General features: G+C 36.9%; 1 protein-coding gene across 2 annotated transcripts in view; it reads left to right on the top strand.

Annotated features, from left to right (window-relative positions):
- The first annotated feature begins 499 nt into the window (after positions 1-499).
- The window catches only part of LOC123524457 (uncharacterized), a 229,434-nt gene continuing 217,057 nt past the window's right edge, over positions 500-12,876 (top strand). For both annotated transcript variants that reach the window (XM_053538851.1, XM_045302666.2), the window contains exon 1: positions 500-625. In XM_053538851.1, the coding sequence (XP_053394826.1) occupies positions 583-625 (43 nt within the window). In that variant the 5' untranslated portion in view covers positions 500-582. The remainder of the gene's footprint in view (positions 626-12,876) is intronic.

Here is a 12,876-nt window from a genome sequence, read left to right as displayed (position 1 = left end):
ATTACTTGAACTACTTTCTACAACGGTGTACTGTTTAACAGTCGAATCTGACCAAAACTGAAGAACTTAAGGACGTATGCTAGAATTTGGTGCGAAAATTTTCCCAATAACAGAATTTCTTCAATCTTTGGATATTGAAGGACAATCACCTAAGAAACAAAAAAATGCAATAAAAATCGTAGGTCACCGGTATCGAAAAAGAGTTATCTGCCCTTGAAAACCGCATTTCCCCCCAAAATGACGTTTTCAAGGGCAGATAACTCTTTTTCGATACCGGTGACCTATAATTTTTATTGCATATTTTTGTTTCTTAGATGATTGTCCTTCAATATCCAAAGTTTAAAGAAATTCTGTTATTGGGAAAATTTCCGCCCATCTCATATACAGAGAATTCTAGCGTACGCCTTTAAGTTAAACAGTTTTAGCAATAATGTAATGAAAATGGCCTGACCCTATGGAAAATCAATAGCAGTGCCAGACCTTGAAGATTTTCCGAGCAATTATTGTACCGAAGTCCAGCATATAGCCTAGGCGTTCTCCTCTTTCTCCACGCTAGTGCTATTATAAAAGGTAACTGTTAAAATGGGTAAAAACAAATTTAAGAAAAAACCTGGTGCAAATCTTGGTAAGTATTTGTCACTTGGCTTATTTAATTTTAAGTAGTGTCTACCCGGCCAGTAAATCAGAATTATTTCCGGACACAAGATTTATTTAAGTCACTTTAGTCAGCTAGCAGTAATTTAGACAAGCTTACTGTCGCTGAATGGCTGCTTTTTAATTTCTGACATTTGCAGCCACCGCGACAAGCCAAAAGATGTGGCATGCCAAAGATGTCAAAAACCTGGGGGATGTTCCAAGCAAAATTTGCTGTCTACTCAGTCAGTGGTGTAACTGTTGTTAGGAAGTGTCTAGTAGTCGTCCGCTTACCGGACAACTAGCATTTCCCATGGCGATTTTCTAGTCGTCCGGTAATCGATTTCTCAGTGAATAAGCAGTGTTCTGGTATAATTTTACCTGTTATTTATTTAAGATATCAATACCTACCTGCAAACAAAAATTTGTTTGAATACATAATCATGTATGTATTACATACCAAAGTGTATTTTTAATCTTATCAAGAAATTTACTGCATTTTCAGCCGAAAAAACAGAAGTTTACAAAAATCAATAATGACGAAACGAATAGAAGCGGATGATTGTATCGTTGTCATCTTGCTGTTAGAGAGCATTTAGTTACATATGTGCTATCAACTGACGAAATACCATGCAGTCAACAGTTCATATGCATCCAGGCCACACCACGGGGAGGCCCCTCATTATGGCCCAAATTTTTTTTAATGATAAAAATTACAAAATATATATATGAAATAGAAAAAAAAATAAGTGTACTGTTTTGGAATAGGCATAACGATTTAATTCCAAACTGTGAGAATGATTTATTATAGGTAAAAATCTTGTTTTTCATAATTGTTTTCCTGATTATTTACATGTTCCTATTAAAACTGATTAAAATGTATAAGAATGATTATCATGTCGTTTCTTCATGTTATTCTTTAGTAATTTGATAACTCTTGATAAAAATAGGAATAACAATGAAGAACTTTGTTATGTTGAAGTGGTATCAATTAGGAACATGGACATTGAATTATTATATAATTTTATAATTTATCAAGTGTAAATGACGCCCAAATGAGCCGCGCATTGAGAACATAGTACATCCGCGCAGACTGGTCATGATCAGTGCTGTTCGCTAATTTTTGTCTTTAATTGCAATAGGCTTTGAAAACGAACAGCATTGGTCCTAACCAGGCTGTATGGATGCTCATGCTGGTCTTGATCCATGCTGGTCGAACTTGCACTATGTTGGTTTTCTCATGGCGCGGCTCAAATGTATTTCACATCTAATTAACATTTAACTGATAATCATTTAATATTCAGCTATAAAACTCATAATAAGTACATTATTTTGCTACACTTTTTTTTGTCATAGAGTAGACTGGCTGATACATTAACAGACAGGAAAACCATTGTAACATTACATGTAGTGGCTCAGATTGTAGGAATTACTTTATGACATTATTTCTCATTCTCTTCCAAAATGCAACATCGTTTTTAATTGTACACAACTTTTTATCCTGTACCGAATATATATACACTAACATTCGGAGAACAAAACAGCTTTCCCGACATTTCCTACTTTGCCAATATGATATAAGTTAATAAAATTTAGTTTTTAAAATTATACATGACGTCGTATGTTGATGTCGAACATTGGGAATCTGTAATTGCATTTAGATTTGATAGTTATTATAATTCTAATCTGACATAGAATTATGCAGAAGCATCAGAAAAACGTCTAGTAAGATGTAAGTCGAGTCGGTGACGTGATTTTTGACGTCAGTTCGATCATTTGCTATCATGAAAACGTAAGATTTTCTTTCCGTTGCCGGAACTGTTATAACTTCTGTATTTTCTTTAACTATTCTATGCTTCCTGGATGTGTATTTTGGTTAAAACTACATAAAATCAGTTTTTGAATAATTCAGCTTTTGCCAATATTTTGATTTGTATTTCATTTTGACGTTTAATACATGTGTACTATAATAAAGGCTCGATGTCCACGTTACATAATAAATTATATTTAGCTGTATATTTTAGCTAATATTATATCAAAATGACAAGCATCAGTTATATCAGTACAGTGATATAATTTTGTTCATTTTCTTTTAGATACCCTGGGACCCCTTTATAACGCTGTCGTTGGGGTCCAAGGTTCGAGACCGTGGATCTGGCGGGGTTAAATTTATAACGCGGGTTGGCTGTATATGCCGATTGCGCAATACCCCGTAATGCATTAGACGTATTTTGAACGCTGCTTCCTTTAAAATAACAAATTCGAAGCGTATAAACGGGACATTGATTTACCTTATATGCTACTGAAAAATACATATAAAAAATTATAACGCTGTGTCATCTTCCCATTTCGTCGTAATTCTAAAAGAAAGTTGAAATTCTGAATCCCGGAAGTAAACATATAACGCTGTGTGAGAAGCGCGCGGTTGTGTAAATTACAATAGCGCTGGGTTTTTAAACACGTGGAAAATAAATAAAAATGTAGAGTTACCAAGGAGAGAAAACGCGAACAGTTTTACAAAATGGATAAAATAAGATAGAAAATAGTAAAATAATCTAGATCTACGATAATAAAAAATGAGAATGGGATGATAGTGACAAGGTGAGCTTTTGTGATCACCCTTCGTCCGTCGTCAGTCCGTCCGGGCGTCAACAATTTCTTGTCTGCACGATAGTGGTTTCATTTATGATTTTATTTTAACCAAACTTGCACACAACTTGTATCACCATAAGAGCTCGGTTCCTTTCTTGAACTGGCCAGATCCCATTACAGGTTCCAGAGTTATGGCCCCTGAAAGGGCCAAAATTAGCAATTTTGACCTTGTCTGCACAATAGCAGCTTTATTTATAATTGGATTTTTACCAAACTGGCACACAACTTGTATCACCATAAGATCTTGGTTCCTTTCTTGAACTGGTCAGATTCCATTATGGGTTCCAGAGTTATGGCCCCTGAAAGGGCCAGAATTAGCTATTTTGACCTTGTCTGCACAATAGTAGCTTCATTTATGATTTTATTTTAACCAAACTTGCACACAACTTGTATCAACATATGATCTTAGTTCCTTTCTTGAACTGGCCAGATTCCATTATAGGATCCAGAGTGATGACCCCTGAAAGGGCCAGAATTAGCTATTTTGACATTGTCTGCACAATAGCAGCTTCATTTATGATTTGAATTTAATCAAACTTGCACAAAACTTGTGTCACCATAAGATCTCGGTTCCTTTCTTGAATCGGCCAGATCCCATAATGGATTCCAGAGTTATGGCCCCTGAAAGGGCCAAAATTAGTTATTTTGACCTTGTCTGCACAATAGCAGCTTCATTTATGATTTTATTTTAACCAAACTTGCACAAAACTTGTATCACTACAAGATCTTGGTTCCTTTCTTGAACTGGCCAGATTCCTTCATGGGTTCCAGAGTTATGGCTCCTTAAAGGTCCAAAATTGGCTATTTTGGCTTTTGCAGCCATATAGAGACTTCATTTGTGGTTTTATTTGATACAAACTTCATTAATATCTTCAACAACAATAAATCTTGGATTCCATGACATATCAGGTCCATTCGTAGGTTCCAGAGTTATTTTATATCTGATTACCTCCCCTGATTGTAATCAAAATGGATTTATACCAGTAAGTACTTATAGGACTTATTTGAAATTTCATTATTGTCATTAGTTGGACTGAGCCAATGAGGGTAGATAACTATGGACTGATTTTATGTCAAATTACCTCCCTTTATTATCCCCCGACGAAAGTCGGAGGGATATAGTTTTGGCGTTGTCCGTCCGTCCGTCTTTCCGTCCGTCCGTCCTTCCGTCTTTCCGTCCGTCCGGAGCCATATCTAGGAAATGGTTGGGAATATTTATTTAAAACTTCATATACATGTTCACCACAATGAGTTCTTGTGGCCCGTCAAGTTTCAGTCAGATTGCCCAAGTAACACCAGAGTTATGGCCCTTAGAAGTTTCTAGTGTTAATTATATAGGGTACTATAAATATGGCAATTTCTGCATCATAACTTTTGATATATTTGACCTAGAACTATGAAACTTATCCAGAATTTAGATCACCATAATGTGGTTGTGTACACACAATTTCATTTGGATTTATTTGTAAATTAAGAGTTATTGCCCTTTAATTGTATAAAAATCCACATATTTGTACATAACAAACTTACCATTTTGTAGAATTTCATTAAATTTCTTTCATTCTTTTCCATGAACATTTATTGTAAACATGTGAAGTTGTGTACCCACACCTGGTCGCCCCCTTACCTTGATCACACACCCCCCCCCTATCCCCCGACACCCCCCCCCCCCCCCCTACAAAAAAAACAAACAAAAAATTCATTCCTTATTTTAGATTTTTTTCAAACAAACTTAATATACATGTTCACCACTATGAGGTTATGGGGCCCATCAAGTTTCAGACAGATTGCCCAAGTAACACCAGGGTTATGGCCCTTAGAAGTTTCTAGTGTTAACTATATAGGGTACTATAGATCTATAGATATGCCAATTTCTGCATCATAACTTTTGATATATTTGACCTAGAACTATGAAACTTTAACAGAATTTAGAGCACTATAATATGGTTGTGCACAGACAATTTTGTACGGATTTCTTTTTGTAACTTCAGAGTTATTGCCCTTTAATTGTCTAAAAATTCACATATTTGTACATAACAAACTTACCATTTGGCAGAATTTCATTAAATTTCTTTCATTCTTTTCTGTGAACATTTATTATAAACATGTGAAGTTGCGCACCCACACCTGGTCACCCACTTGCCTTGGTCACACCCCCTCCCCCTCCCAACACCACTCCCCCCCACTCCCAATTTTTTTTTTTTCATTTATTTTAGATTTTTTTCAAACCTTCCAAGTTGTACTATTCCCCCACCTCACTTCTCCACCCAGTCATGCTCACCACTGATCATGCATCCTCTGCTCCCCCCCCCACTCCAACTTCACCCTTTTACCTTTTTTTTTTTCATTTTTAATTTTCAATCAATATTTATAATCAGCATGTGAAATTTTGTTTCCTCTCCCGTTCCCCTGCACCCCCAGCCCCTAAAAAAATAAATATATACATATATCTATATATAGATATATATATTTCCATCCTTTTTTTTTTTTTTTAAATGTTCAAACCTTCAACATGTTAAGTTGTGACTGCACAAACCTTGCCCTCAGCCATGTTCAAGATGTCTTATCTGTGTTCTCTTAAGGACATCTGATCTTTTAAGTTCAAATGTACATGTAAAACAGCAACACCTGGTGCCAAACCACTCAAAGACAATATTTCATTCCAGTTAAACTTCAAGCTCACATTTCAATTAACTGCATTTAATTTTAAAAGCTAAGCTTATTACAGTAAGCATATCCCATTCAAAATAAATTCTTTAGTCCGGATCAAAGTATCATACATTTATTGTGTACTCTTTAATTAAACATTTGTTTTCTGTTAAATTGATTTTGATTAATGAAATTATTTGCTTCTTATTAACATCCTTAACTTTTTGCCGGATATATCTTTTTGCCATTCCTCACCACAAACCCTTTCGGCGGGGGATACCAATTCATCGAATTTGCTTGTTTCAAATTAAAATGGGTATATCTCAGTAACTAATGAAGATACTGATCTGAAATTTCATTTATGTCAACAGATTTATTTGGCAGATCCTTCTTTTGTTAACTTACAATCATTTTTAGCTCACCTGTCACAAAGTGACAAGGTGAGCTTTTGTGATCGCGCGGTGTCCGTCGTCCGTGCGTCCGTGCGAGCGTGTGTCCGTCCGTAAACTTTTGCTTGTGACCACTCTAGAGGTCACATTTTTCATGGGATCTTTATGAAAGTTGATCAGAATGTTCATCTTGATGATATCTAGGTCAAGTTCGAAACTGGGTCACGTGCCTTCAAAAACTAGGTCAGTAGGTCTAAAAATAGAAAAACCTTGTGACCTCTCTAGAGGCCATATATTTCACAAGATCTTCATGAAACTTGGTCAGAATGTTCACCTTGATGATATCTAGGTCAAGTTTTAAACTGGGTCACGTGCCATCAAAAACTAGGTCAGTAGGTCTAAAAATAGAAAAACCTTGTGACCTCTCTAGAAGCCATATATTTCACAAGATCTTCATGAAAATTAGTGAAAACGTTCACCTTGATAATATCTAGGTCAAGTTAGAAACTGGGTCACGTGCCATCAAAAACTAGGTCAGTAGGCCAAATAATAGAAAAACCTTGTGACCTCTCTAGAGGCCATATTTTTCATGGGATATGTATGAAAGTTGGTCTGAATGTTCATCTTGATGATATCTAGGTCAAGTTCGAAACTGGGTCATGTGCGGTCAAAAACTAGGTCAGTAGGTCTAAAAATAGAAAAACCTTGTGACCTCTCTAGAGGCCATATATTTCATGAGATCTTCATGAAAATTGGTCAGAATGTTCACCTTGATGATATCTAGGCCAAGTTCGAAAGTGGGTCATGTGCGGTCAAAAACTAGGTCAGTAGGTCAAATAATAGAAAAACCTTGTGACCTCTCTAGAGGCCATATTTTTCATGGGATCTGTATGAAAATTGGTCTGAATGTTCATCTTGATGATATCTAGGTCAAGTTTGAAAGTGGGTCATGTGCGGTCAAAAACTAGGTCAGTAGGTCAAATAATAGAAAAACCTTGTGACCTCTCTAAAGGCCATATTTTTCATGGGATCTGTATGAAAATTGGTCTGAATGTTCATCTTGATGATATCTAGGTCCAGTTTGAAACAGGGTCATGTGCGGTCAAAAACTAGGTCATTAGGTCTAAAAATAGAAAAACCTTGTGACCTCTCTAGAGACCATACTTGTGAATGGATCTCCATAAAAATTGGTCAGAATGTTCATCTTGATGATATCTAGGTCAAGTTTGAAACTGGGTCACATGCCATAAAAAACTAGGTCAGTAGGTCAAATAATAAAAAAACCTTGTGACCTCTCTAGAGGCCATACTTTTCATGGGATCTGTATGAAAGTTGGTCTGAATGTTCATCTTGATGATATCTAAGTCAAATTTGAAACTGGGTCAACTGCGGTCAAAAACTAGGTCAGTAGGTCTAAAATTATTTAAATCTTTTGACCGATCTAGAGACCATATTTTTCAATGGATCTTCATAAAAATTGGTCAGAATTTTTATCTTGATAATATCTAGGTCAAGTTCAGAACTGGGTCACATGAGCTCAAAAACTAGGTCACTATGTCAGATAATAGAAAAAATGACGTCATACTCAAAACTTGGTCATATGGGAAGAGGTGAGCGATTCAGGACCATCATGGTCCTCTTGTTTTTTTAATTAATTCCCTTTTACCTTACTATAAATAGCTTGTTTTTAGTAACTTTTTTATTATTGGCCGTAGGGAAAAGCGAGATCACTTTTCTGTGATACAACATGGATGGTACCTCCAATTTTTAGGTGTATTTTGACATATCTGTACCTTGTAAGAATTTTTTTTCTTTTTGGTTTAATTTCTTCCCTTAGTTGTTCCTGTCCTTTGGACTTAGATATTTTTTCTGAGGATTTTCTTGTCCTCAAGGGCAGTGATAACAGGTGAGTGATATAGGGCCATCATGGCCCTCTTGTTTAAATTTTTTTTTTTGAAAATTTGGGAGCCAAGACCTTACCGCGTTATACCGAATACCGCGGTATATCGAATAGCGTTATAAAGGGTTTCGAGTGTATATGAGCCGCGCCATGGGAAAACCAACCAGCGCAGGCTGGTCTGGATACATGTTGGTCGCAAAGCCACTATGTTGGTTTTCCCATGGCGCGGTTCAGATGTTTGATTTGGCTGTAACAACAATCTATTTTTCTAGGCGTTAACAGAATTGCAAAAAAAATTTAAAAAATGATGACTTGCAGTATTTTTATGCCCCCCTTCGAAGAAGGAGAGGTATATTGTTTTGCAGATGTCTGTCCGTCTGACGGTCGGTCGGTCTGTCGGTCGGTCGGTCGGTCGGTCAGTCAGTCTGTATGTAGACCAATCCATTTCCGGATTATAACTTAAGAACGCTATGGCCTAGAATCATGAAAATTGATAGGGAGGTTGATCATCACCAGCAGATGACCCCTATTGATTTTGAGATCTGTATGTCAAAGGTCAAGGTCACAGTGACCCTGATTAGTAAAACTGTTTCCGGATTATAACTCAAGAACGCTTGGTCCTAGGATCATGAAAGTTGATAGGGAGGTTGGTCATTACCAGCAGATGACCCCTGTTGATTTTGAGGTTAGTATTTCAAAGGTCAAGGTCACAGTGACCCTGAACAGTAAAACGGTTTCCGGATGATAACTCAAGAACGCTTGGGCCTATGATCATGAATGTTGATATGGAGGTTGGTCATGACCAGCAGATGACCCCTATTGATTTTGAGGTTAGTATGTCAAAGGTCAAGGTCACAGTGACCCTGAACAGTAAAACGGTTTCCGGATGATAACTCAAAAACGCTTGGGCCTAGGATCATGAATGTTGATGTGGAGGTTGTTCATGACCAGCAGATGACCCCTATTGATTTTGAGGTCAGTATGTCAAAGGTCAAGGTCACAGTGACCAGGAACAGTAAAATGGTTCCTGGGCAATAACTCAAGAACGCTTAGGCCTATTGTCAAGAAAATTGATAGTGAGGTTGGTCATGACCAGTAGATGACCCCTATTGATTTTGAGGTCATTAGGTCAAAGGTCAAGGTCACATTTGCCAGGAACAGTTAAACGGTTTCTGATCTTCTTGTCCAAAACCACAGGGCCTAGGGCTTTGATATTTGGTATGTAGCAAAATCTAGTGGTCCTGTACCAAGATTGTTCAGATTATTTCCCTGGGGTCAAATATGGCCCCACCCCGGGGGTCACATGGTTTATATAGACTTATATAGGAAAAAACTTTGAAAAACCTCATGTCCAAAACCACAGGTCCTAGGGCTTTGATATTTTGTATATGACATCATCTAGTAGTCCTCTACTAAGATTGTCCAAATTATTCCCTTAGGGTCAAATATGGCCCCGCCCTGGGGGTCACATGGTTTACATAGACTTATATAGGGAAAAACTTTGAAAATCTTCTTGTCCAAACCACAAAGACTAGGGCTTTGATATTTGTAATGTAGCATCATCTAGTGGTTCTCTACCAAGTTTGTTCAAATTATCCCTCTAGGGTAAAAATATGGCCCCACCCCGGGGGTCACATGGTTCTTATAGACTTAAATAGGGAAAAACTTAGAATCTTCAGGTCTATAACCTACATCATTCAAATTTGGACCACATGTATTGTTTTAAGTGGCAAGATGAACTTTGACATGAGTTGACCTTGATCTTGACCTAGTGACCTACTTTCACATTTCTGTAGCTACAGCCTTCAAATTTGGACCACATACATAGGTTTGTGTACCGAAACAAACTTTGACCTTGTTATTGACCTAATGACCTACTTTCACATTTTTGAAGGTACAGGCTTCAAATTTGGACCAAACGCATAGTTTTGTGTTTTGAAATAAAATTTGACCTTGATTTTGACCTAGTGACCTACTTTCACATTTCTCAAGCTACAGCCTTTAAATTTGGACCACATTGTATAGCTTTGTGTACCAAAATGGGACTTTGATCTTCAGATTGACCTAGTGACCTACTTTGACATTTCTGAAGCTGCAGGCTTCAAATTTGGACTGCTTGCATATTTTTGTGTTCTGAATTGAAATTTGACATTGATTTTTACCTAGTATCTACTTTCACATTTCTCAAGCTACAGCCTCCAGATCTGAAGCACATGCATAGTTCTGTCTACCGAAATGAACTTTGACCTTGAAATTGATCTAGTGACCTACTTTCACATTTCTCAAGCCACAGCTTTCAAATTTGGACCACATGCACAGTGTTTTGTACCGAAATGAAATTTAACCTTGATTCTGATCTTGAGCTAGTCTTGAAATTTGGAACATTTAAAAATGGCTCAGTGGTCGGTGCCAAGATCACTCTGTGATCTCTTGTTAGGTTAATAGGTTAAAGGTCAAGGTCAGATTGGACCAGAACAGTTGAACTTTTGTTTACAGTTAGCTTATAATTTCTGTTCCTTGTGCAATTACTGAATGCATCAAGGGGGGCATTTCGTGTTCGACGAGCTCTTGTTGAGATATTGGCAAAGTAACAAATGGCGGTTTCATGCATTAAGATACACTTAAATTTCTTACCTTTGAGCACGCTGACCGGTTCCAAGGGATTTGAATTTCTTCCCTCCGTGTATACAGGCATATGTGATTTCTGCAAACTTGAGATTGGCGTTAAAGTTCCGTTTTGGACAGCGTTTTTGGTACGCTTCTATTGCATGAGAATCACATTTGTACAACTGAACATTATTTACCGGCTGATAACGGTCAGTTTTGGATGCAAGATCATTGAAATTGGAGAATTTTTCTCCAGCTGTGAAAGACACAGTCTGGGAAGCCATAATTGAACACAGTATTCTCATATGACAGTATGGTATCGAATTTATAAGGTTTATATAAGTTTCATTTTCATAACTCGTCAGTTGCTCATTACATCGAAATTAAAATGTGTGACATTCCACTTTGCTCATTAAAGACGCCGCATAATTAAATTTAATTTTAAAATGCTTGCGTCTTTTGATATTTTAAAACATTCTGTATCAAAGGAACATAAAAGTAAATTGTGTACAAATACGGGTAATTAATACAAAAAAGTATAAAGATTAAAGGATTAAAGGGTCATCACCATTGTCAAAAGCACATGCTTTTCGTCCAAAACACGTGAAAAACGTTTATTGATGAGCATTGCATAAATCATTGTGTTAATTGTATTAATCCTACAAACTGCGATAATTAGGGGTGAAGCGACTTCAAAAACTTCTTCAACAAGCTCACGTAGCTAAATATGACATCATTTTTATTCAAGTCGGGGAGAATGACATGCTATCACTTAACCAACAAGGAGCTGATGAAATCTCTTTTAAACATCTACAACGAGTTGACATCAAGAGAGGTGAGACTGGTTGTATTCGGTTCGCTGTTCCACAGACATCACCGGCGCTATAACAAGCTATGATAGTGCCTTAACAAAATTCTGTTTAAGTTGCACCCATACAAAATCTGGCACCACGGCGATTCACTCATAGGCAATGACAGCAATGACCCGAAAGACGGAACCCACCTGTGACCATGTCATGAACACGACTTTGCGAGTAGCATTGCAGATGCGTTCCGCTATCTGTCTTATTACATTTAAGACTAATAAACTGTCCTTTTAAAGACAACAAAAGTCCTTCTAAGGAGTACAACATATATCGAGAAGAACCTCTCATATTGTCATGCTATTGTATTCAGATATTTTTCATATACCGTATTTTGGTGTGTATAGGTCGCACTTTTTCTTCCCATTTTGCTGCCTGAAAAAGTTCCTGCGACCTATACGACAGAACATTGCCAGCAGTTTTTTTTTTCGGGCCAATTTTCTGACCGTAGCTCTCGCAAAATTACGTGCATCTGTTACGAACGAACAAAATGGATAAAAAATATCAATATCAGCGGTTTTTCAACCAATAGCGGTTACTTTCAATAAAATATATCGTAAATAACCCATACAGACTATTAAAATTACGGATGACTTTAATTCAAAGATGTTTTGCAATCTGAATTACGTTTGTTTCTACTTTCATTTTACTGGACGCCATTGACATGTACTCCAGGTTGGATAAAATCCGGACAGATCCGTCCTCAATTCCAAACATTGTTTATACTAATTCTTAGCGCATTAAAAAACTTGAATGATTATTTTTTACTTTTGATTTTTAAATAAAAGAAAAAATTCCAAAAAGAGATATTTTGTTAATCTTTTTACTCAGAATCAAAAGAACGCGGTTAATTACACGACACGGAAAGGTGTTATAATTGCTGTGCAAACAATTCACACTTAAACTTGCATGATAACAGAATGTAAACGCAAACCGTCTGCTGCCAATTAGTGTCAAAAAGCCGCTTTTCTTTGATGTAGTCTGTTACCGATACTACTGTTGGTACGAAACGGTTGGGAACGAAAACAACACAGTCCAATTTCCACCAATCGGGTTCTGATAATAATTCAGTCCGCGGCATCAATATGGCCGCCGCCATAACTTTTTTGCCGGTAAATATAAATATTGCTGGGGAAAAAATCCGAAATTAAACTGCGACTAATACGCTAGAAGTTAAATTTTC

Source organism: Mercenaria mercenaria, chromosome 3 (genome assembly GCF_021730395.1).
Source record: "Mercenaria mercenaria strain notata chromosome 3, MADL_Memer_1, whole genome shotgun sequence".
In the NCBI taxonomy this organism is placed as follows: Eukaryota; Metazoa; Mollusca; class Bivalvia; order Venerida; family Veneridae; genus Mercenaria; species Mercenaria mercenaria.
The sequence above is the reverse complement of the archived record's forward strand: the minus strand, read 5'-3'. Positions and strand labels throughout refer to the sequence as shown.